The sequence below is a fragment of the Copadichromis virginalis genome, linkage group LG18, assembly GCF_057382275.1.
Source record: "Copadichromis virginalis isolate Kocher_CV1m ecotype Utaka linkage group LG18, C_Virginalis_male_GT1.1, whole genome shotgun sequence".
Taxonomy (NCBI): Eukaryota; Metazoa; Chordata; class Actinopteri; order Cichliformes; family Cichlidae; genus Copadichromis; species Copadichromis virginalis.
In genome coordinates this window covers 38,002,126-38,025,023 of record NC_140635.1, presented here as the reverse complement: position 1 = coordinate 38,025,023, position 22,898 = coordinate 38,002,126, and the positions used below count along the sequence as shown (strand labels likewise).

The window sequence follows — 22,898 nt, the reverse complement described above, 5'->3', positions numbered from 1 at the left end:
CATTCTCCACCACCCTTGGGGGCATCTCCCATTGTGACCTCGGGACTTCCAGGTTATACTCGGCACAGATGTTCCTGTACACTATGCCGGCCACTTGGTTATGGCGTTCCATGTATGCCCTGCCTGCTAGCATCTTGCACCCTGCTGTTATGTGCTGGATTGTCTCTGGGGCATCTTTACACAGCCTGCACCTGGGGTCTGCTGCCTGAGGTATTCACTGAGCACGCGGTCAGTTGGGGCCATCTTCCTGATGTATTCGTGGATGTTCATTATCTCATCCTGGACTGTGTTGCTGACACTCACCAGTTCCCGGCCTCCTTCCTTCTGCTTAGCGTACAGCCTCAGGGTGCTGGACTTGGGGAAAAACCCTCCATGCATGGTCAGGAGTCTTGATATCAGTGGCTTCTATCTCCTCCTTTGCTCAACTTATCCCAGCAGGGTACCTGATCATGGGCAGGGCGTAGGTGTTGGTAGCCCGGATCTTGTTCTTACCGTTCAGCTGACTCCTCAGGACCTGCCTGACCCTCTGCAGATACTTGGTGGTTGGAGCTTTCCTAGCGACCTCTTCATGGTTCCCATTTGCCTGTGGGATCCCCAGGTACTTGTAGCTGTCCTCTATGTCTGCAGTGTCCCTTCATTGGCTTCCTGTTAAATCCAGAATTCAAAATCCTGCCCCTCACATACAAGGTCTTAAATAATCAGGCCCCATCTTATCTTAATGACCTTGTAGTACCATATCACCCTATTAGAGCACTTCGCTCTCGCTCTGCAGGCCTACTTGTTGTTCCTAGAGTATTTATAAGTAGAATGGAAGGCAGAGCCTTCAGTTTTCAGGCCCCTCTTCTGTGGAACCAGCTTCCAGTTTGGATTCAGGAGACAGACACTATCTCTACTTTCAAGATTAGGCTTCAAACTTTCCTTTTTGCTAAAGCATATAGTTAGGGCTGGACCAGGTGACCCTGAATCCTCCCTTAGTTATGCTGCAATAGACGTAGGCTGCCGGGGATTCCCATGATGCACTGGGTGTTTCTTCTTCACTCACTATGTGTTAACAGACCTCTCTGCATTGAATCATATCTGTTATTAACCTCTGTCTCTCTTCCACAGCATGTCTTTATCCTGTCTTCCTTCTCTCACCCCAACCAATCACAGCAGATGGCCCCGCCCCTCCCTGAGCCTGGTTCTGCTGGAGGTTTCTTCCTGTTAAAAGGGAGTTTTTCCTTCCCACTGTCGCCAAAGTGCTGCTCATAGGGGTCATATGATTGTTGGGTTTTTCCTCTGTATGTATTACTGTAGGGTCGACCTTACAATATAAAGCGCCTTGAGGCGACTGCTGTTGTGATTTGGTGCTGTGTAAATAACATTGAATTGAAGAGAAGAGCTGTACATAGCCACACATACACAGAGGTGAGAGCACTAAGGTCAACAGTTTATTCAGCACTGCCATTGTGTGAACAACACATACGTTTCAGTTACATTCTTGGGGTTCCAGCATTTATTCAGTGGACCTCTGTTTAGGTGTGCACTGTGGTCAAACTATTATAAACCAACTTATATATGCAGTGTTGGGAGTAATGGAACACATGTACCACCGTTAAGTATTTAAAATACAAAATATGAGTAACTGTATTCCGTTACAGTTACCGTTAGGTGGTATTCAGAATACAGTTACTTTGTTGAAATAAATGGATTACACGGCGGTCTTGTCCTGTTTGATATGTTCGGCTGTCCCCGCTCTATTTTTGGTTTCCACGCCGGTGGAAACCCAAACAAAACATGGATTAATTGGCTCTAATGTCTGTGTCTCAATCTTGCGTCTCATAATGACGTGAAGAAATATATATTTTAAATGATTTAATATGAAGGCAACAGGCAGAGTGTTACAGGCATAGCGCTAAAGCATGCAGCCTGATGGGCAGTGTAGTCCGTTTAACTGCCATAAATGTAAATTATGTCAGTTTGTTTAAGTGACGTAAAGGGAAGTAAAAGGCATGTGCAAGAAGCTAAGTTAATAAGTTAACTAAGGCAGAAGAAGGAATAAATAAGCAGTTTAAAGTAAAAGAAAGCTGCAAAGAAGAAGAAATTGGGAATTATTTTTGTTAAGTTGTTCCTGAAGCGGACTCATTCCCTCACGGTTACGTGCAGCCAGCGAGGTACGTTAACTGTGTTTGTTTATCGCGTATTTGTTAACTTGGGTTTAAATGTTTATTTGTAATATTTATGTTGGTCATTCTGTACTTTTATGTAATAACAGTTTGACGGTGGATTTTATGGGGTTTCTGAGGAGAAGTGTGACGGAAGAATAAATCCATCTGTGAATGAAGAACCGTGGTGTCGTGTATTAACTGGAGGGAGTGATAGTCCGTGCTGCAGGGAGAATGGACTGCCATACCCGTGATGTGTCTGTGAGCGAGGGAGGGAGAGAAAGGAAAAGTACGAGCTGTCATTGAGCAGAAACGGGAGCTGGAAGCATGTAAATATAATAATAACCACTGCAGCCAAGTCAGTGCCTGACGAGCCCAGTTGTAAGTAAGCTATCAAGACTTGACTGTACACTGTGTTCGTGTTTTCCTCTGAAACAATAAGTTCGGTTGGAGCAGCCTTTCAACGCCTCTCTCTGTCTCTGCTAGCAAACTTGACCCAGACAACAAAGTAAAGCTAGTTTTCAGCTACGAGCCCGACGTATTAGCCAGAGGTCCCTTTACTACGGTTCAGAGCTGCGGACCTGTTTTATATACGCACGGAATAGTTTTCTATACGAAAAAAGTGCAGCTTTACCTAATGTCCACCTACTGTTACTCATTTATATTAAGATTTAAACATCTAGTTGGTGTTGGTGTGGAGAGTAACCTTCAGTAACAGTAACAAATCACACAGCAATAGGACATTCATGTAGTTGTGAAAAGCATGATAATATATTAAGTAATCCAAAGTATTCAGAATACATTACAAACTACATTTTGGGGCATGTAATCTGTAATCTGTAATGGAATACATTTTAAAAGTAACCTTCCCAACACTGGATATATGTTGTGTGACACCTTGGTAACAAGAGAGCTTAAATTCAATTATATATATATTTGATGAGCCTGAACAAGCTGATATTAATTAATTTGAAATGCTTTCTAATTACTGAGATTTCAGATGGTGTCAGGACTGTTCAATACTTTGTCATTTTTCATTATTACAGTTTTAAGGATATTTGTAGCTTGAATTCTTTACGTGTACACTGGATATTACCAGCATCTCAATAGCACCTTTGTTGTTCACTTCTTACCTGCCGAGTGTGAATATTTAGTGGTGGTACAGAAATACTAACTGCATCATATGAAGTGTATTATACAGGGAGTGCAGAATTATTAGGCAAATGAGTATTTTGTCCACATCATCCTCTTCATGCATGTTGTCTTACTCCAAGCTGTGTAGGCTCTAAAGCCTACTACCAATTAAGCATATTAGGTGATGTGCATCTCTGTAATGAGAAGGGGTGTGGTCTAATGACATCAACACCCTATATCAGGTGTGCATAATTATTAGGCAACGTCCTTTCCTTTGGCAAAATGGGTCAGAAGAAGGACTTGACAGGCTCAGAAAAGTCAAAAATAGTGAGATATCTTGCAAAGGGATGCAGCAGTCTCAAAATTGCAAAGCTTCTGAAGCGTGATCATCGAACAATCAAGCGTTTCATTCAAAATAGTCAACAGGGTCGCAAGAAGCGTGTGGAAAAACCAAGGCGCCAAATAACTGCCCATGAACTGAGAAAAGTCAAGCGTGCAGCTGCCAAGATGCCACTTGCCACCAGTTTGGCCATATTTCAGAGCTGCAACATCACTGGAGTGCCCAAAAGCACAAGGTGTGCAATACTCAGAGACATGGCCAAGGTAAGAAAGGCTGAAAGACGACCACCACTGAACAAGACACACAAGCTGAAACGTCAAGACTGGGCCAAGAAATATCTCAAGACTGGTTTTTCTAAGGTTTTATGGACTGATGAAATGAGAGTGAGTCTTGATGGACCAGATGGATGGGCCCGTGGCTGGATTGGTAAAGGGCAGAGAGCTCCAGTCCGACTCAGACGCCAGCAAGGTGGAGGTGGAGTACTGGTTTGGGCTGGTATCATCAAAGATGAGCTTGTGGGGCCTTTTCGGGTTAAGGATGGAGTCAAGCTCAACTCCCAGTCCTACTGCCAGTTTCTGGAAGACACCTTCAAGCAGTGGTACAGGAAGAAGTCTGCATCCTTCAAGAAAAACATGATTTTCATGCAGGACAATGCTCCATCACATGCGTCCAAGTACTCCACAGCGTGGCTGGCAAGAAAGGGTATAAAAGAAGAAAAACTAATGACATGGCCTCCTTGTTCACCTGATCTGAACCCCATTGAGAACCTGTGGTCCATCATCAAATGTGAGATTTACAAGGAGGGAAAACAGTACACCTCTCTGAACAGTGTCTGGGAGGCTGTGGTTGCTGCTGCACGCAATGTTGATGGTGAACAGATCAAAACACTGACAGAATCCATGGATGGCAGGCTTTTGAGTGTCCTTGCAAAGAAAGGTGGCTATATTGGTCGCTGATTTGTTTTTGTTTTGTTTTTGAATGTCAGAAATGTATATTTGTGAATGTGGAGATGTTATATTGGTTTCACTGGTAAAAATAAATAATTGAAATGGGTATATATTTGTTTTTTGTTAAGTTGCCTAATAATTATGCACAGTAATAGTCACCTGCACACACAGATATCCCCCTAAAATAGCTGAAACTAAAAACAAACTAAAAACTACTTCCACAAACATTCAGCTTTGATATTAATGAGCTTTTTGGGTTCATTGAGAACATGGTTGTTGTTCAATAATAAAATTATTCCTCAAAAATACAACTTGCCTAATAATTCTGCACTCCCTGTATGACAGGTGTAAAGGTACAGGCTGGAGGGTTTTTCTGTTCCATAGAGAAGCTAAACTTAACCTACACTCACACCAACATTAACACGCTACCAGTGCTGCTACAGCTCGTCGTGCAGCAGGTGTTCGCTGCAGGTCAGGAGACAGGACACTGTGACAGATGTAGGATAAAAGCACACAGCAGATTTCAGTAGCAAACATGAGCCTTGGTGAACAGCAATGACCCACAAAGAAAAACATCTTCTCTTTTTATTTAAAATAACTGCTATGGGGACAGAATGCACAGTGGCTCATAATGGTTTTAACACCAACCCTGTGAGTCAACGCCTACCAAACGCTTTTCATCCATACCAAGATCATGTCTTTGGTATGGATGTCTGCAGGATCAGACACGTTAACGTTCACCACACTTAGCAGCTGCTACAGTCTAAAGACTGGCTGGACTTTAAAATGTGCTGCATTCAGGTCATATGGGAAACATAGGAAATATGAGCTACATCAGCTTTCTGCTGGGACCTTATCTTTTATTTAGCTTGCAAACTTAACTACAACCAAATGCAATCAAGGCTGGTTAGTAAACACTTTAAGCACTGCAGTATTTATTTGGAAATGCTACCAGAACCCCCCTCTGGGAAAAAAGAAAACAGTGTGATTCCATCCACACTGACCCTCTCGTCCACTTTTCTGAGTGGATGCTGTGATTGGCTGGTGATGAACTGAGCAACAGGTGGCCCTCTGCACAGGTCTACAGGTCATACAGGACCTCCAGCACAGTGGCTAGAGACCAGGCCTGGGTCTCACAGCTGAATGGACAGTGCTGGCCATTCTCATTGGTCAGCTCTGGCAGACCCTTCCATGGAGACCTGGTGGAGGTGGACAGGTAGGGACAGGTTAGTAAAGAAAAGCAATAAAAGGCAGTCGTTTCATCAGAGGTACAGGGGAGAGCGGCCTACCTCTCCAGGTGAGTGTAATGTTGTGACAGAACATTTTTCACCAAGGTAACCGTTTTGGTGTACGTGTCTTCTCCCAGCTTCTTTGCAAAGTAGAGTTTAGCACGCAGGAAGTACCCGACTGGCCACAGCCATTCCTACGCACAAACACAAAGTGTGTAACAGGTTGTGTGACACGTTATAGGTAATGTATCCGAAATCTGACAGTGAATCCTCTGAGCGCAGCCTGTAGGTGGATGATTTTCTACCCAGAGTCCATGTCTCTGACTTTTCTACCAGTGGAGATCTGATGCATTATTAAAGTTAACTTTTAAACATTTCTTCTGGTTGGCGTTCTGTTCAGCACTGCGTTCAACCATCTGCAGTGACAGACGTGGGACTCACCGGTCCTTGGTGGTAGTTGAAGCCTCTGGCCACGTTGTAGTTGTCATTGTCCAGTGCGTTATCATAGACGCCACAGTAAACCAGGTCACTGAGACAACACAATAAGAGCCATTTAAGTCTTTCACTGCTGTTACTGAACACGCGTTCTGCTGCGGCGTTTAGTTAGAAGCTTAAATGTATTACTCAGGATCGAGGGTTTTCATTCCCAGTGGTCCCAGCAGTTTCTTCCCAGCTATCTCCAAAGCGTTCCAGGCTCTCTCCACCGTGAACAGCTCTGGAGCCTGGAGCACACACACACACACGCACACACACACACACACACACACGCACACACACACACACACACGCACACACACACACGCGCGCGCACACACACGCGCGCGCACACACGCACACACACGCGCGCACACACGCACACACACACACACGCACGCACGCACACACACACACACACACACACGTACGTGTAATTATTACTGAGTGTTTTTCACACAGTACTGAAGATCACAGCGAGGCGTTGGCTGTGGTTGGCTTACCACCACCATGGCGACAGTGAAGTTGGGTCTGAGCTGGTAGTCACACCAGGGGCTGGAGGCGCCGTAGCTGTCCTTATAGATGCCTTTCTTGTGCACCAGCTCAGGGTGCTTCTCATCAGGGTCATCTGGGTCACCGGACACCCAGAAGCCAGCTTCAAAGGACTGGCTGAGCTGCTCGTTCCACTGGGAGTACGAGATGAACACTTCCTTACCTGGAATAAGGTGGTTTGGTTTTAGGTGAATGACGATGGGGAATTCGTTTATGTGAAAACAGTGGAGTTTGTCACATACCATCTCTGTGTAATTTAACTCCATCGTATGGGAACAGGCCCTTGGCGTGAAGTTCCACCACCCAGCGAACTGCAGACTTACTCAGACCAACTATCTCCACCGCTGCTCCATCTCTGCACAAAAGGCACAGGACACGATATCAGTACCAACCTGGACTTTCCTTTGATTCACTGATGTTGTCAATTCAAATTGTAATATAAAGTTCTCTAAGCCAATTAAACTTCTGTGTTTTTGCATCTTTCTAACAGCAAATGTGGCACACAGAGTGAGGACATTTGTGTTTGTCAGTTATTATCGTTGTTCTAACAATGCTGCTTGAATTGGGACTAGAAAGAGAGAGCATATTTCTCCTGTTTTGGCTTCCCTTCATTGGCTTCCTGTTAAATCCAGAATTGAATTCAAAATCCTGCTCCTCACATACAAGGTCTTAAATAATCAGGCTCCATCTTATCTTAATGACCTTGTAGTACCATATCACCCTATTAGAGCACTTCGCTCTCGCTCTGCAGGCCTACTTGTTGTTCCTAGAGTATTTAAAAGTAGAATGGGAGGCAGAGCCTTCAGTTTTCAGGCCCCTCTTCTGTGGAACCAGCTTCCAGTTTGGATTCAGGAGACAGACACTATCTCTACTTTCAAGATTAGGCTTCAAACTTTCCTTTTTGCTAAAGCATATAGTTAGGGCTGGACCAGGTGACCCTGAATCCTCCCTTAGTTATGCTGCAATAGACGTAGGCTGCCGGGGGATTCCCATGATGCATTGAGTTTTTCCTTTCCAGTCACCTTTCTCACTCACTATGTATTAACAGACCTCTCTGCATTGAATCATATCTGTTATTAATCTCTGTCTCTCTTCCACAGCATGTCTTTTATCCTGTCTTCCTTCTCTCACCCCAACCGGTCGCAGCAGATGGCCCCGCCCCTCCCTGAGCCTGGTTCTGCCGGAGGTTTCTTCCTGTTAAAAGGGAGTTTTTCCTTCCCACTGTTGCCAAAGTGCTTGCTCATAGGGGGTCATATGATTGTTGGGTTTTTCTCTGTATCTATGAAGCGCCTTGAGGCGACTTATGTTGTGATTTGGCGCTATATAAATAAAATTGAATTGAATTGCCCCACCTTGAATCGCTACCTTATCGTGGTGGAGGGGTTTGTGTGTCCCAGGGATCCCAGGGGCTATGTTGTCTGGGGGCTTTTGCCCCCTGGTAGGTAGGGGTGCAACGATATTCGTATCGATATTGAACCGTTCGATACAGTGCTTTCGGTTCGGTACGCATATGTATCGAACAATACAACATTTGTAATTTATTTTATCAACTGTCCTTCTGACGATGCTGTCTGTGTGGAGCGCTCAGTGAATCTGCGTTCGACTACTCCGCCTAGGCTGCACTGTCGACCCTAGGCGGAGCAGTCGAACGCAGATTCACTGAGCGCTCAACACAGACAGCATAGTCAGAAGGAAGAGCACAGGGCAAGCTAGCAAGACAGAAGTTAAGCTCTCCTTGCAACATGGACGTTCCCCACTTTCATTCAGATCTGGCGTTTGGAATTATTTTGGTTTTCATGTGACGTATGACCCTGAAGGTAAGCGAGTCATGGACTAAAGTAAAACAGTATGTTGGATGCGCCATGCAATGCTCAATTACATGGGTGGGAACTAGTGTGTTAGCGCAGTTAGCTCGTTAACGTGTTGGCCGTCTAGCCCCATGCACGGGGCGATCGGCGGTAGCTCGTTAACGGAGATTTGCCGTGTTGTGGCGTTAAGGTCATTTCAACGAGATTAACCTGAAAGCACTAGTGGGAACACAACGAATATGACTGCACATTTACATCATCTTAGTGCAAAGACAAAAACAACAAGCATGCTACTAACTTTAGCCGAGTCATTTAGACAGCTGTTAGCACATGATTCTCCTTATGCTGCTGAGAATATAGCCCAGAAGAAGCGGATAGTATAGCTTTTATTTTGGAAAGAGGCATTTCTCTGTAATAAACTCTCTTTTCCAAAGATGAGTGATTCCTTAATCAGATACAGGGCTCGCAAAATCGCTAGCCCGATGTCCTGGGGCTAGCGATTTTTTTCAGACGGGCTACCCTGCCCGTCGGGCTATTGTAGGAAGGAAAAATATATGTCAATGCTTTTGCATTCTTTCAGAAATGTAGCTGGGTAATTATGTCATTGGCATCGGTGAGCCACTGTCAATATGTGACATATTGAAGTCACGTTTGAATTTGCGCTTGTTTTTTTGTTTTCACTTTGCAATCGTGCGAACTGTGTATAGAGAGCGACAGCACTGATCTGTGAGTGATGATAATTTGTGCACCAATTCCTCTGACATCGTCTTATTAATCGTTAGCTTACTATGCAAACATGACAAGTGAAATCTCCCGCAGCTTAAACATGTGAGAGGTTGATCGCGCAGAGAATCGCTGAGCTTATGTGAGTGCGCGTGTAAAAGCAGCAGGATATATATTTGACTACGATGACCTGGATGACTGAGAACCTTCACAGACAGATATATATTTTAGTTCTGCTGAGCCAAATAAGACAGGTCAGGGTGAAGAAGTGACAGCCAAAGAAAAGCTTACCACAAAACGGAGAAGTTATGACAAATCAGACTATAAGGCAAAAAGAAAGTGCAGCTTTATGGTTTCATGGACAAAAGAATTTCTGTGGCTGCAATATGACGAGCTAAATTGTTATTGTGTATATATTTATTTAGATTTAGATTTCTTCATACATTCTTATATAGTTCTATATTGTGTATTTTGTTGTACAGTTATTTTATTTTCAACTTTAATTTATATATTTATCTTTATCTTATTCTTCCCAGTTAAATTTACCCTTCATTCTAATTTGTGTTGTACAGTTATTTCATTTTTAACCTTAATTTATATTCTATTCCTTCCTAGTTAAGTGTGCCTATGCGAAGGCACACTTATTACTATTGCTCGGATTTATTATTATTATTATTATTATTCTTTTTCCGCCTGAAATTTTGGACCGTAACTCATCCCACAGTTTTGACACAAGCTTCATATATGTTATATCATTTTGTGCGGCTGGATCAGGAATGAGTTGCTATGCCTTTTGGTGTTTATTACTTCTATAGTTTTTTAAATATGAATATTTTAATGCAAGTTTTTGCCCATTGGAATGAATGGGAACGAACGAAAGTGAAACTTAACTTACTTTGTGGTGTGTTTGCTCACTCACTTAATTTGTGGTGTGTTGGCTCACTCTAGTGGTATGTCCCCGTATTTGGATTACCATAATGACGACAATATCAACGGCGCGCACAGCGTCGGTGCTTTCAGGAACCATTGGAATTCTTAAGGTTGCACGAAGCATTGAATAGTTACGGTAACGGCAAGGGTGTATGCTTGGTGGAAAACTGCATATCCCACAATTCAAAGCACGCCTCTACCAGTCAAACAATGGCGGCTGCCACTTGGTTTAATATATTCCTCTTATTTGTGTTTCTAGGTCACAAAGTAAACTTTTAAGATATTTTCAGGTGAGAATGTGGGTGTGTAAACGTCAAATATCTGCTCGTTTTGTCAAAACATCCCATATTGGCAACAGATTTTTCACGATGTTGCGCCGCTTCACTCAAAAGCACCCAGGCTTGGCTTTCAGTGAGGCGTCTCTAACTCCTTTCATCCCCGATAGCTCCGCAAACAGTCTTTGTCTTAGCTGGACTTATTTTTCGTTTATATGGGCCGATGATGCTGGTCGATGAGGAAAAACTAACTGAGTTGTTTGGTGGTGGCTAACGCGGAGCTAGCTAGCCACCGGTATGTGTCTCTTTCCCCTCATATGTGGGGAAAGAAACATGCGAGGCGGCCGCCGATCGACCGGTTTTCAGGTGAGAATGTAGGTGTGTAAACGTCAAATATCTGCTCGTTTTGTCAAAACATCCCATATTAGCAACAGATTTCTCACGATGTTGCTGCTAGCCGGCTAGCTAGTTCGGCCGGCCGGCTAGCCGGCTAGCTAGCTCGGCTAGCTAGCGCCGCTTCGCTCAAAAGCACCCAGGCTTGGCTTTCAGTGAGGCGTCTCTAACTCCTTTCACCCCCGATCACTCCGCAAACAGTCTTTGTATTAGCTGGACTTATTTTTCGTTTATATGGGCCGATGATGCTGGTCGATGTGGAAAAAATAACTGAGTTGTTCATATACCGGTGGCTAGCTAGCTCCGCGTTAGCCACCGGTATATGTCTCTTCCCCTCGTATGCGGGGAAAGAAACATGCGAGGCGGCCACCGATCGACCGGTGGTGGCTAACGCGGAGCTCAATCGTGGATAAGGGGAACCCAATGCAGGAGAAGCAGGCGGCTGGTGAACTGAATTTCAGGTAAGACGTTATTAACTGCACTCTATTTGGGTCAGATATAAACCGAGTTTAGGTGTAGTTTATTTTCGTTGTGCTGACAGTTACAATAACTGTACTGCGTGCTAGCTAGCACCACGGAGTTTCTATACAGCTGTGCGCGCTAAGTTACTGATGTTGAACTTTATGACAGCCTCCCCTATTTTCAGGCGATAATGTAGGGGTGTAAACTTCAAATATCTGCTCGTTTTATCAAGAAGTCCCATATTTTATCAAGAAGTCCCATATCTCTCACGATGTTACTGCTAGCGCCGCATGGCAGCTAGTCGGCTAGCTGGCTAGGGCGGCTTGGCTGACACCCAGGCCGGGCTGACTGATACCCAGGCCGGCTCACGCTCTCGTTTCACCGCCGCATGGCAGCTAGCCGGCTAGCTGGCTAGCGCGGCTTGGCTGCCACCCAGGTCGGGCTGGCTGACACCCAGGCTGGGCTGGCTGACACCCAGGCCCGCTCACGCTCTCCTGTCACCCCTAGTCTTTCGTGATGACTCTTGGTTGACTGCTGGACTTATTTTTCATTTATATGGGCTGGTGATTCGGTATGAGTGTCCGGTGAACTGAATGTCAGGTAAGACGTTATGTATATTTAAGGTAGTGACTGGAATAAGTCACAAGGTGTCGCTGTTGAGCTGCATATATGTTGTAAATTTTAGCAATTTTGACCATTTGTCCTCTGCAGGACACCGTAGTTCAGATTTCTCGTTCGCGTGGGCGCCATCTTGGTTCAGTGTTTACTGTGATGTGCAAAGGTAAGCACTGTCAGTGGCGAACTGCATTGGTTTTGTTTAAAAATAAGTGTTCCACTGTGTAAAATAGCGGTTTGTCATTTAAGCCGAGCATATATTTTGTTTATTGAGAGGTTCATGTATTGTCTGATGAGAGTATGAGACAAAGATATACTTTTCTTTCTTACTCTCATATAAAATATTTAGCTTTTATTAAATAGTTATCTGAATCTTACAACCAAAGTTTGTATAATAATACACAAGATTGGCTGTAGACCACTGTTAATCATTCAGAACACTGTGTAAAAATAACAAAAAACAAAAAGTGAATGAAAAGTGCATAAATATTTATTTTACGTGTTTGATGTGTGTGGCAGGGCGTGGTCTGCAGTGCCGCTGCAGGGGAGGTGGACCCACCTCAGCGATATCTGCAATCACGCCTCTCAGGTGTAAAGTCTGTGCTCTCTCTGCTTTTTTTTTTTTTTTTTTTTTTTTTGTATGTGTCGGGCTGTGAGATGAAAAGCTACAAGCCGGCTGTGTGGGTACAGCAACTATGTGTGAAAAGTGGTCCATAACGTAATGCTTCAAAGTGTGTTCATGCAAACATTGTCGGGTCTGCTTATGAACCTCTGCGCACAGCGTCTACAAATTGGGGCTGTACGAAGTCACCTCATCTTTACACAAAACTGTAAGCTGTCATCTGTGAGGCGCGAGCGGTGTTTGGTTTTACCATAGTTAATGGTGGAGAATGGCTGCTCTGCTGAGTTTTGCTCTCTGTAGCCGTTTGAATGGCAAACTATACTGATTAGCGGCGGCATAGGCACACTTAAAATTTCTTCAGAAATTTTCGCTTTCTAGTTAAATTTACCCTTTTTAATTTTTCATATTTATTTCCTATCTTATTCATAGCCTTTTCCTTTTTTTGTTTTCTTTAGGTCACGAGCAGTTGTCCAAGCATTTCACTACATATCGTACTGTGTATGACTGTGTACGTGACAAATAAAATTTGAATTTGAATTTGAATTTAAATAACCAGGGGTGCACATAAGTGGTCCGCAGGTGCGCATTCGCTGTCAAAATAAAAAACGCGCACAAGGGTTAGAGTTAAATTTAAAAACTGTACTTTTGAGTTAAAATATATATTTATAATTTTAATAAATGACAAATTAAAAAGGCATGAACATTTTATTTTGTATCGAAAAAATATCGAACCGTGACACCAAAGTATCGAACCGAACCGAACCGTGAATTTTGTGTATCGTTGCACCCCTACTGGTAGGGTCTCCCATGGCAAACTGGCCCTGGGTGAGGGACCAGACAAAGAGCGATTCATAAGACCCTTATGAAAAGGACACCGAGGGAACAGTTTACCCTGCCCGGGATAGGGTTACCGGGGCCCCGCCCTGGAGCCAGGCCCGGGGAGGGTGCCCGAGGGTGAGCGTCTGGTGGCCGGGCCTTAGTCCATGGGGCCCGGCCGGGCACAGCCCGAAAAGGAGACATGGGCCCATCTTCCCGCAGGCCCACCACCCGCAGGAGGCGCCATAGGGGTTGGGTGCATTGTGTGCCGGGTGGCGGCCAGGAGCGGAGGCCCTGGCGGACTGACCCCCGGCTGCCAAGACTGGCAATAGGGACATGGAATGTCACCTCTCTGGTGGGGAAGGAGCCTGAGTTAGTGCGTGAGGTTGAGAGGTACCGGCTAGATATAGTCGGGCTCACCTCTACGCATGGCTTGGGCTCTGGAACCAGTCTCCTGGAGAGGGGCTGGACTCTGTCTCAGTCTGTAGTTGCCCCTGGTGAGAGGCAGCGGGCTGGGGTGGGTATTCTAATATCCCCTCGGCTTGCTGCCGGTACGTTGGGGTTTTTCCCGGTGGACGAGAGGGTTTGTTCCCTGCGCCTTAGGGTCGGGGAACGGGTCCTGACTGTCATCTGCGCTTATGCGCCGAGTGGCAGTTCAGAGTACCCAGCCTTCTTAGAGTCCTGGAGACTCTGTTGTCCTGCTGGGAGACTTCAATGCTCACGTGGGTAACGACAGCGAGACCTGGAGGGGCGTGATTGGGAGGAACGGCCTCCCTGATCTGAACCCGAGTGGTGCTTTGTTATTGGACTTCTGTGCTAATCACAGTTTGGCCATAACGAACACCCTGTTCGAACATAAGAGTGTCCATAAGTGCACGTGGCACCAGGACGCTCTAGGCCGTAGGTCGATGATCGATTTTGTAATCATATCAGCAGACCTGCGACCATATGTTCTGGACACTCGGGTAAAGAGAGGGGCTGAGCTGTCAACTGATCACCACCTGGTGGTGAGTTGGATCAGGTGGCGGGGGAGGACGCTGGACAGACCTGGTGCACCTAAACGCGTAGTGAGGGTGTGCTGGGAACGTCTAGCAGAGGCCCCAGTCCGCGAGATCTTCAACGCACACCTCCGGCAGAGCTTCAACAGCATTCCGAGGGAGACTGGGGACATTGAGTCCGAATGGACCATGTTCAGCGTCTCCATTGCCGAAGCTGCTGCACTGAGCTGCGGCCGCAAGGTGGTTGGTGCCTGCCGTGGTGGTAATCCCCGAACCAAATGGTGGACACCAGAGGTGAAGGGAGCCACCAGGCTGAAGAAGGAGTCCTATCGGGCTTGGTTAGCCTGTGGGACTCTGGAGGCAGCCGACAGGTATCGACAGGCCAAGCGGAATGCGGCTCGGGCAGTGGCTGAAGCAAAAACTCGGGTGTGGGAGGAGTTCGGAGAGGCCATGGAAAAAGACTTTCGGACTGCCTCGAAGAGATTCTGGCAAACCGTCAGAGGTCTCAGGAGGGGAAAGCGGTGCTCTACCTGCACTGTGTATAGTGCTGGCGGAGCGCTGCTGACGTCGACTGAGAAAATTGTCAGGCGGTGGAAGGAATACTTCGAGGACCTCCTTAATCCCACTGACACGTCTTCCGAGGAGGAAGCAGAGTCTGGGGATGAGGGGAATGACCCGCCAATTTCCGGGGGCAAGGTCACTGAGGCAGTTAAACAACTCCTTGGTGGCAGAGCCCCTGGTGTTGATGAGGTCCGCCCCGAGTTCCTGAAGGCTCTGGACGTTGTAGGGCTGTCCTGGTTGACACGCCTCTGCAATGTTGCGTGGAGATCAGGGGCAGTACCTGTGGACTGGCAGACCGGGGTGGTGGTCCCCATCTTTAAGAAGGGGGACCGGAGGGTGTGTTCCAACTACAGGGGGATCACACTCCTCAGCCTCCCTGGGAAAGTCTATGCCAGAGTGCTGGAAAGGAGAGTTCGTCCGTTAGTCGAACCTCGGATACAGGAGGAACAATGCGGTTTTCGTCCTGGTCGCGGAACACTGGACCAGCTCTTTGTCCTCTCCAGGATACTTGAGGGTGCATGGGAGTTTGCCCAACCAGTCTACATGTGTTTTGTGGACTTGGAGAAGGCATTCGACCGTGTCCCTCGGGGTGCCCTGTGGGAGGTGTTGCGGGAATATGGGGTGTCTGGCCCATTGCTACGGGCCATTCGATCCCTATACAACCGTTGCAAGAGCTTGGTTCGCATTGCCGGCAATAAGTCGGACTCGTTCCCGGTGGGTGATGGGCTCCGCCAGGGCTGCCCTTTGTCTCCGGTTCTGTTCATAATTTTTATGGACAGGATTTCTAGGCGCAGCCAAGTGGCGGAGGGCTTTCGCTTTGGTGGCCTCAGAATCTCATCTCTGATTTTTGCAGATGATGTGGTTCTGTTGGCTTCATCGGGTGAGGGCCTCCAGCTCGCACTGGAACGGTTCGCAGCCGAGTGTGAAGCAGCGGGAATGAGGATCAGCACCTCCAAATCTGAGGCCATGGTTCTCAGCCGGAAAAGGGTGGAGTGCCCACTCCGGGTCGGGGATGAGTTCCTGCCCCAAGTGGAGGAGTTCAAGTATCTCGGGGTCTTGTTCGCGAGTGATGGGAGAAGGGAGCCGGAGATCGACAGACGGATTGGGGCTGCAGCTGCAGTAATGCGGACGCTGCACCGGTCCGTCGTGGTGAAGAGGGAGCTGAGTGTAAAAGCGAAGCTCTCAATTTACCGGTCGATCTACGTCCCTACCCTCACCTATGGCCACGAGCTGTGGGTAGTGACCGAAAGAACGAGATCGCGGATACAAGCGGCAGAAATGAGCTTCCTCCGAAGGGTGGCTGGCCTCTCCCTTAGAGATAGGGTGAGAAGTTCGGCCATCCGGGAGGGGCTCAGAGTAGAGCAGCTGCTGCTCCACATCGAAAGGAGCCAGCTGAGGTGGTTCGGGCATCTGACAAGGATGCCCCCTGGGCGCCTCCTGGGTGAGGTGTTCCAGGCATGTCCCACCGGGAGGAGGCCCCGGGGCAGACCCAGGACACGCTGGAGAGATTATATCTCTCGGCTGGCCTGGGAACGCCTTGGTATTCCCCCGGATAAGCTGGAGGAGGTGGCTGGGGAGAGGGAGGTCTGGGCCTCTTTGCTTAGGCTGCTGCCCCCGCGACCCGGCCCCGGATAAAGCGGATGAAGATGGATGGATGGATGGATGAATTGAGCCACATTTAGAAGGACCGTGGATCTGTGGGTTACACCTGTGGACAACACCAAATGATCTCAGCAGCTTCCTATGCTCCTGTTTATTGTGTTAGATGATTGAAGCCTGAAGAAACTAGATAGTTTATTTATTCTGATACATTATTACCATCCCAACCCGTGTGTGTGTGTGTGTGTTTCATAATAGCCAGCAGAGTGCACCATGATGAGACCCAGAAACTAAATATTGTGTGTGGCACCCCCACCCCACCCCCACCACAGAGAGCTGGACACCAGCAGCAGGGAGGACCCTGGGAAAGTTTCACAGAGGAGCCCGAACACCAAGCTCTGCTGTTTCGATGTGGCACTCTGTGAGGGCTGCTGTCTCAGCATGTTTAATATGTTACTTATACAACTTTGAACCTGATGGAGGGCTTCAGCGAAGTCTTTTTTGATGATTTGACTTCAGTAAAAACAGTAGAGACAGTAGAATGTGAGCAGCTGGAGTCTGCGGGTCACTTACTGCACAGCGTGAGGAGTTTGTGTTACCTTGGAGTAGCAGGCATGCCTTTGTTCCTGGCTCTCTCACTCTCTCCCATCTTGTCCATCCATGTGCCGCAGTTAAAGCGGTTTCCTCCGCTCACAAAACCTGTGGCGGGGTCGACCCGAGCAACGACGCTGAACCCTGCAAAGAGCAAAAGGTTGTGAGGTGCAGTACCCGAAAAATCTTTGTAGTAAGAACTTAGTAAAACCAGATGATGTCATCGGCTTATCAGCTGTTAGAAATTACTTTCTTAAAATGTGTATAAGTACTCTGAATACGCAACTCATTTAACACACACACCTTCATCTCTCATTTTCATGTCTATTTTGGGTCCAGCGTTTCTCTCTCTGAAGGAAATGCCCTCCAAGTGGCGCCGCAGAGCTTCATGGATCACATCATACAGAGGCTGCTCCTGCACATGTATGAACACACAGAACGTTCGGGGCATAAACACACAACACTCAGCATCTGTGTGGGCCACTCCAGTATTTGGTGACTGCCAGCAGTCGCATTAAAGAGACGCCGATGCTGCTGGAACACAGGAGGAGCAGGTGTACCAGTCCAGGTGTACACCTGTTAAATGTACTATTAGTGCTCTGATTAATAAGAGGAGCAGCTCGTTAGGATCGTGGTCTTTGTAGTTTAGCCTCCTGTTGGGTCAAAGGTTACACATCAGCTAGCTATGACGGTATGTCAGTGTGCGAGTGCTGACTGCTTTGTTAAATTGTTTGCAGTGTTTAGTGAAGCCCTGAGATAAGCATGCCGCCTGAAAATGAACTTAAGGAAAATATTTTCAGTACTGTGCAAAAATCTTGAGCCACCCCCTCATTTCTTCATATTTTAGGGACAATAGGTGCAGAGATTCATTTAAATGTCCAGAAATACAGTCAAACAGCACAAAGTGAGTATTTGGTACGATCCCTGTAACACAGCCTGAACAGCTCGTCTAAGTAACCCTAAAGAACATTTCTCTGTTCCACTCAGTCATGATGATCCCACACGAACGCTTCATGAACACAGTCTGCATCCTGTTGTACACAGGGCCACAGTCACTGGTGTCATGCCTGACTGTGCTTACAGAGGACAACTTGGACCACAAAGTCCAAAAGACCTGGTGCCACTGATGTTCCTGTCACAGCTCAGCCTTCTCTGCCCGTTTCCCTTAAGAACGGCGTAGAAATGTAGAGAGACTAATACTGGCTGAAGGGCCAGGGGTGAGCTCCAGCCTGAGGTGTGTGTGTGTGTGTGTGTGTGTGTGTGTGTGTGTGTGTGTGTGTACATACCACCTCTCCAGGTTTACAAGGCTCGCAGTCATCAGTGGGGTACATGCGTGTGACAGGGCAGCTAAGGATTTCATGCCCTCTGGGAACCTGGGTAGTGTAGTCCTGAACACAAGCACGAATGCACAAAGGTGTTTGTTTAGACACAGATTTAATGAGCAGCTTGAAAGTTAAACATTGACGTTTAGCATCATTGATCCCCCATCTCATTGAAGGGCTTTCAGTACTGTTCCACACATGAAGTTTTTAAGTCCTCACTCCGGGCGCCGTACCCTCACTCCTCACTCGTACCCGCACTCCTCACTCGTACCCGCACTCCTCACTCCCGGCGCTGTACCCTCACTCGTACCCGCACTCCTCACTCGTACCCGCACTCCTCACTCCCGGCGCCGTACCCTCACTCCTCACTCCGGGCACCGTACCCGCACTCCTCACTCGTACCCGCACTCCTCACTCGTACCCACACTCCTCACTCCGGGCGCCGTACCCGCACTCCTCACTCGTACCCACACTCCTCACTCGTACCCTCACTCCCGGCGCCGTACCCGCACTCCTCACTCGTACCCGCACTCCTCACTCGTACCCGCACTCCTCACTCGTACCCGCACTCCTCACTCCCGGCGCCGTACCCTCACTCCTCACTCCCGGCGCCGTACCCTCACTCCTCACTCGTACCCCCACTCCTCACTCCCGGCGCCGTACCCTCACTCCCGGCGCCGCACTCCTCACCCCGCGCGCCGTACCCGCACTCTGCTCTCTCTTGTTTCTAGTTTAAGTTCACAGCAGCTCCCACCTGGATGCACTGCAGCCACCACCACACAGCGTCCCTGCAGTTGTATCTGGCACATCGACCCTCCCCCAGCAGGTTGGGGATCAAACCGTGGCGCAATGTCCCTGCAAAGGCCAGGATGATGTTGCTATGGAGACCATGATAAGGAATTTAGTTTGTAAGGAAATGTAATATAATTAATACACTCGTGTGTCATGAGAATCAGATGAGGTGCACGGGGTCACGCACCGAGCCTCGACGTGTCTACCAGTGAGGAGCAGCAGTCCCCTGAGAGCGATGAAGGTGTCTCTGCCCCAGCAACGGAAAATCCCCGCAGAGAAATGAGGAAGACCTGACAAAGAGACGTGACTCAAAACAAGATTTCATCGGGAAACACAGCATCAGATGTGTGTGACTGTTACCTGCAGCCAGCGAGGCGCAGCACTGCTCCTTCTGGCCCGTGATTGGACTGATGCGGTACGGGACGTCGTCTAATTGAGCAGAAACAGGAGGCAGAGCAGGAAAGCGTCCAACGCTGCACATCTGAACCGAACCGAGCGCCAGGTGACGAACAAAGGTAGAGCCGTTCTGGACAAAGCTGTTTTCAGACGGAGGACAGGTACACGTCATCGCTCGACCGCAGCGAACCGGACACAGAGATGAAGATGAGCTGTACACTAACATTTCAGTACAACAAAGAGATCTGCTGTGTCGACAGACACAGCACAGCCTACCTGGACATGAGTTTGTAGGTGGCATCGAGGGCTGTGGTGTAGGTGGAAACTAGGATAGCATCAAAGTAGCAGGGGATGAGGTAGCGGGGCATGTGTTTGAGGAAATTAAACATGGCTGCCAACCAGCGACCCACCTGCAGACACACAGAAGATGAAGACTTGTGTCTGACAGAAACAAGCAGCCGTGTTTGAGGAAGAACGAGTATAAGGAGGAGACGCAGGAAGGCTCAGTACTCAGCAGCACCTGCCTCAAACAACTATGGTCCAGGGCAGGGACAGAAATATCTAAGCTTGTGTCTCAGTCAGCTGGGTCGCACACGGGCCTGAGCAAATGACTCGGTAGCATTAGCACTTTGTAGGATTAGCGCTTTGTAGGATTAGCGCTTTGTAGCTAGCAGCCTGTGAGTTCAGGTTTTTGGAGCACAATTTAAGGAGTCAGTCATGTTGCAGACGTTTCCTCCAGTGCTAATGTGGATTTCATTGAGCTTTAGTCAGCTTAGGCTTTTAACTTATTTTAGTGTTAGCCGACTAAATATCATTAGATTGTTGGAGAGTATAAAGTTTGTCATGTTTTTACCAGTGACAGTTTACAGAGTCTGTATGCACGCTTCTCTTCTTCTGCAGTACTGACTTTATGGGGTTTCATGAGAAACAGTATGGCAGATAGTCGTTTCACTTCCACACACCCTCCTTTATGTTCATCTTGTTTTTATTCGGTGATTAAAGTCTCAAATACATTTCATCCATTCATGGTTTTCTGTCATGTTTGTTCTCAAACAGCTGCTCCAGTCCTTTAGCACACTCAGTATTTCATCGTTATCTAAATGAACATTAGTGGCGATTCCCTCCGACAGAGTCTCTGAAGTACTGGGACCAACAGGAACAGGAAGAATGTGAAAACTGCACACAGAAAACTCAAACCCAGAAGCCGGCGGCCTGTGTGAGGTGGCCTGTGGTGGTAAGAGGTCATCACAAACAGGAGCCTTAAACCAGTCCCAGTCTCACCTCTGCCAGTGGCCCCTCCCTGTGCATCAGCCTATTGGCGACGAAGTCTATGAGCCAGTCTCCGTCTCTGAGGTTGGCACACAAAGGATGGCCCAGGTCGTTGTTGGGACGAACATCAGCAAACACAGACATCAGACCTGCAAACACAGCAACACTTTAGTAACACTCATTTGGTCTCCATCCTAGATGAGGTACAGACTGGACTGAAGAACATAAAGTTACCCTGAAGTCCTGCGTATTTGAGAGTTTCCCAGCCTGGGATACTGTAACAGCCTCCGCCTTCCTCTTTTTCCTCCGTGTCGCAGCAAAACAGCAGGACATTCATGTCTGCCAGCGTCAGCTTAGACATGAGCCTGTTAAACACAGTCTCAATAAGAAGCTGCTACAGGCCATCACCTAAAGCTAAAAGCATGAACATAAACAGCAGCGTTCATCTATCCCGTCACATTTCCCTGATGATTTTATGTTCCTACTAACTGATGGATGATCAGAGTACAGCAACCTACTAATGATGTGACTGACACCTGTTTGACAAGTCCTGGTTTTACACCATAGCTCGTGACAGCTGGTATCCAATTATATCCATCAAGCTATGACGACAAAAGCGCTCAATCTTTGGGTCTGTGTGGGTACAGAGTATGTAAGAGGTGTGTGTGCTAGCAAAAATACTGTACTACTAACAGGATGAAGTACTCTGCATATCTGTGTGTCTGATATACTAGCTTCACCTTTCTGAGTGTACCCTGCAGCTCGCACCGTTGCATCTCATCTTAGCGAGACACGTTCTGTCAGTCCCATTTCATCCATACCACAAAAAGGCCTGTGTTGAGTATGTGGTGTGCTCACTGTGCCAGGGGCTTCTTCAGTGCGTCTGGTGGGTTTTCATCTGCTACGCTGCCTCTCCTGTACTTTGGGCTAAACTGGGACAGATAGTACCTCAGCAGTCCCACCAGCTTCTGGGCTTTGGGATCCAAACTGACCCTGACAAGGAGAGAAAAGAGAAACGCGAGTCTGAAAAGTGACCATAACACACAATCACGCGTGACGTTTGTGTGTGTGCTACCTGAAGGCGATGATGCTGCCGGGTGTCAGCTTCTGGAAAGTGATCTCGTGCACAAACTCTGAACGCCCTTTTGACGTCACTCCAGCTTTCTTCATCACTGTACTCTCATCCACCTGTGCACACAGCAGAACCAGTTTAACACCGTCCGTCTGCCACTAACGCTCAGAAACACACCTGTGTTAAACACGACGCGCTCACCGAGATGTGCTCTTTCATTTCCACTGTGTATTCTGGCATGCCGTTGATGTAGTTCTCATCCTTCTTATATTTCCCGGTGCTCCTTTCCACCATCCTTGCCTCCAGCACCACCTCCTCTATTTTCCCTGGGAGAGGGAAAAGGTGGCAGCATGCACTGTGAATCCATCCAAACTACACACCTAACATGTTGTGACAAATTTTCCAGATCCGACTTTGCAGGTAACACACACACACCATATGCACTGCCTTTATGTAAAAATGTGTTCTCAAAATACACTGAAAACAATAAATAAGTAAAAGTCAGTATCAAGTAATTATGGTCCTCATGTCTCTGAACAGGACAGACTCTGGGCTCATCCAGTTCTCATGAGAAGCAGGGAGAATTTCATGGTTTGATGCAGATGTCGAAGGTGTATCAGTGTGGGACCATATCTGAGACCAGGACAGCGTTTTTAAACCAGGATTTTATCGTCTGCATCTCTTCACATATTTAGTACTGTTGGGTTACAAGACTGAACGGGGTCCTATCATGTTGTTGTTGATGTGTGTGGCTTGCAGCAGCAGCGCTGCAGCCGAGTGTGCACAGCAACGTGAATAAAGAGATGCTGCAAAGCATGAACGTGCACCCGGGTC

The 22,898-nt window shown here is 47.4% G+C and overlaps 1 protein-coding gene across 4 annotated transcripts in view; it reads right to left on the bottom strand.

Annotated features, from left to right (window-relative positions):
* Positions 1–1,408: 1,408 nt before the first annotated feature.
* Positions 1,409–22,898, bottom strand: part of agla (amylo-alpha-1, 6-glucosidase, 4-alpha-glucanotransferase a) — a 42,892-nt gene continuing 21,402 nt past the window's right edge. For all 4 annotated transcript variants that reach the window (XM_085438774.1, XM_085438773.1, XM_085438776.1 and 1 more), the window contains 18 exons: positions 22,266–22,390; positions 22,068–22,180; positions 21,851–21,985; positions 21,227–21,357; positions 21,005–21,141; positions 20,000–20,133; positions 19,688–19,863; positions 19,515–19,617; positions 19,290–19,413; positions 18,500–18,601; positions 17,517–17,628; positions 17,222–17,357; positions 7,063–7,175; positions 6,772–6,983; positions 6,419–6,516; positions 6,236–6,323; positions 5,855–5,988; positions 1,409–5,764 (listed from right to left, as the gene is read on the bottom strand). In XM_085438774.1, coding sequence (XP_085294900.1) covers positions 5,647–5,764; positions 5,855–5,988; positions 6,236–6,323; positions 6,419–6,516; positions 6,772–6,983; positions 7,063–7,175; positions 17,222–17,357; positions 17,517–17,628; positions 18,500–18,601; positions 19,290–19,413; positions 19,515–19,617; positions 19,688–19,863; positions 20,000–20,133; positions 21,005–21,141; positions 21,227–21,357; positions 21,851–21,985; positions 22,068–22,180; positions 22,266–22,390 — 2,291 coding nt within the window. In that variant the 3' untranslated portion in view covers positions 1,409–5,646. The remainder of the gene's footprint in view (positions 5,765–5,854; positions 5,989–6,235; positions 6,324–6,418; positions 6,517–6,771; positions 6,984–7,062; positions 7,176–17,221; positions 17,358–17,516; positions 17,629–18,499; positions 18,602–19,289; positions 19,414–19,514; positions 19,618–19,687; positions 19,864–19,999; positions 20,134–21,004; positions 21,142–21,226; positions 21,358–21,850; positions 21,986–22,067; positions 22,181–22,265; positions 22,391–22,898) is intronic.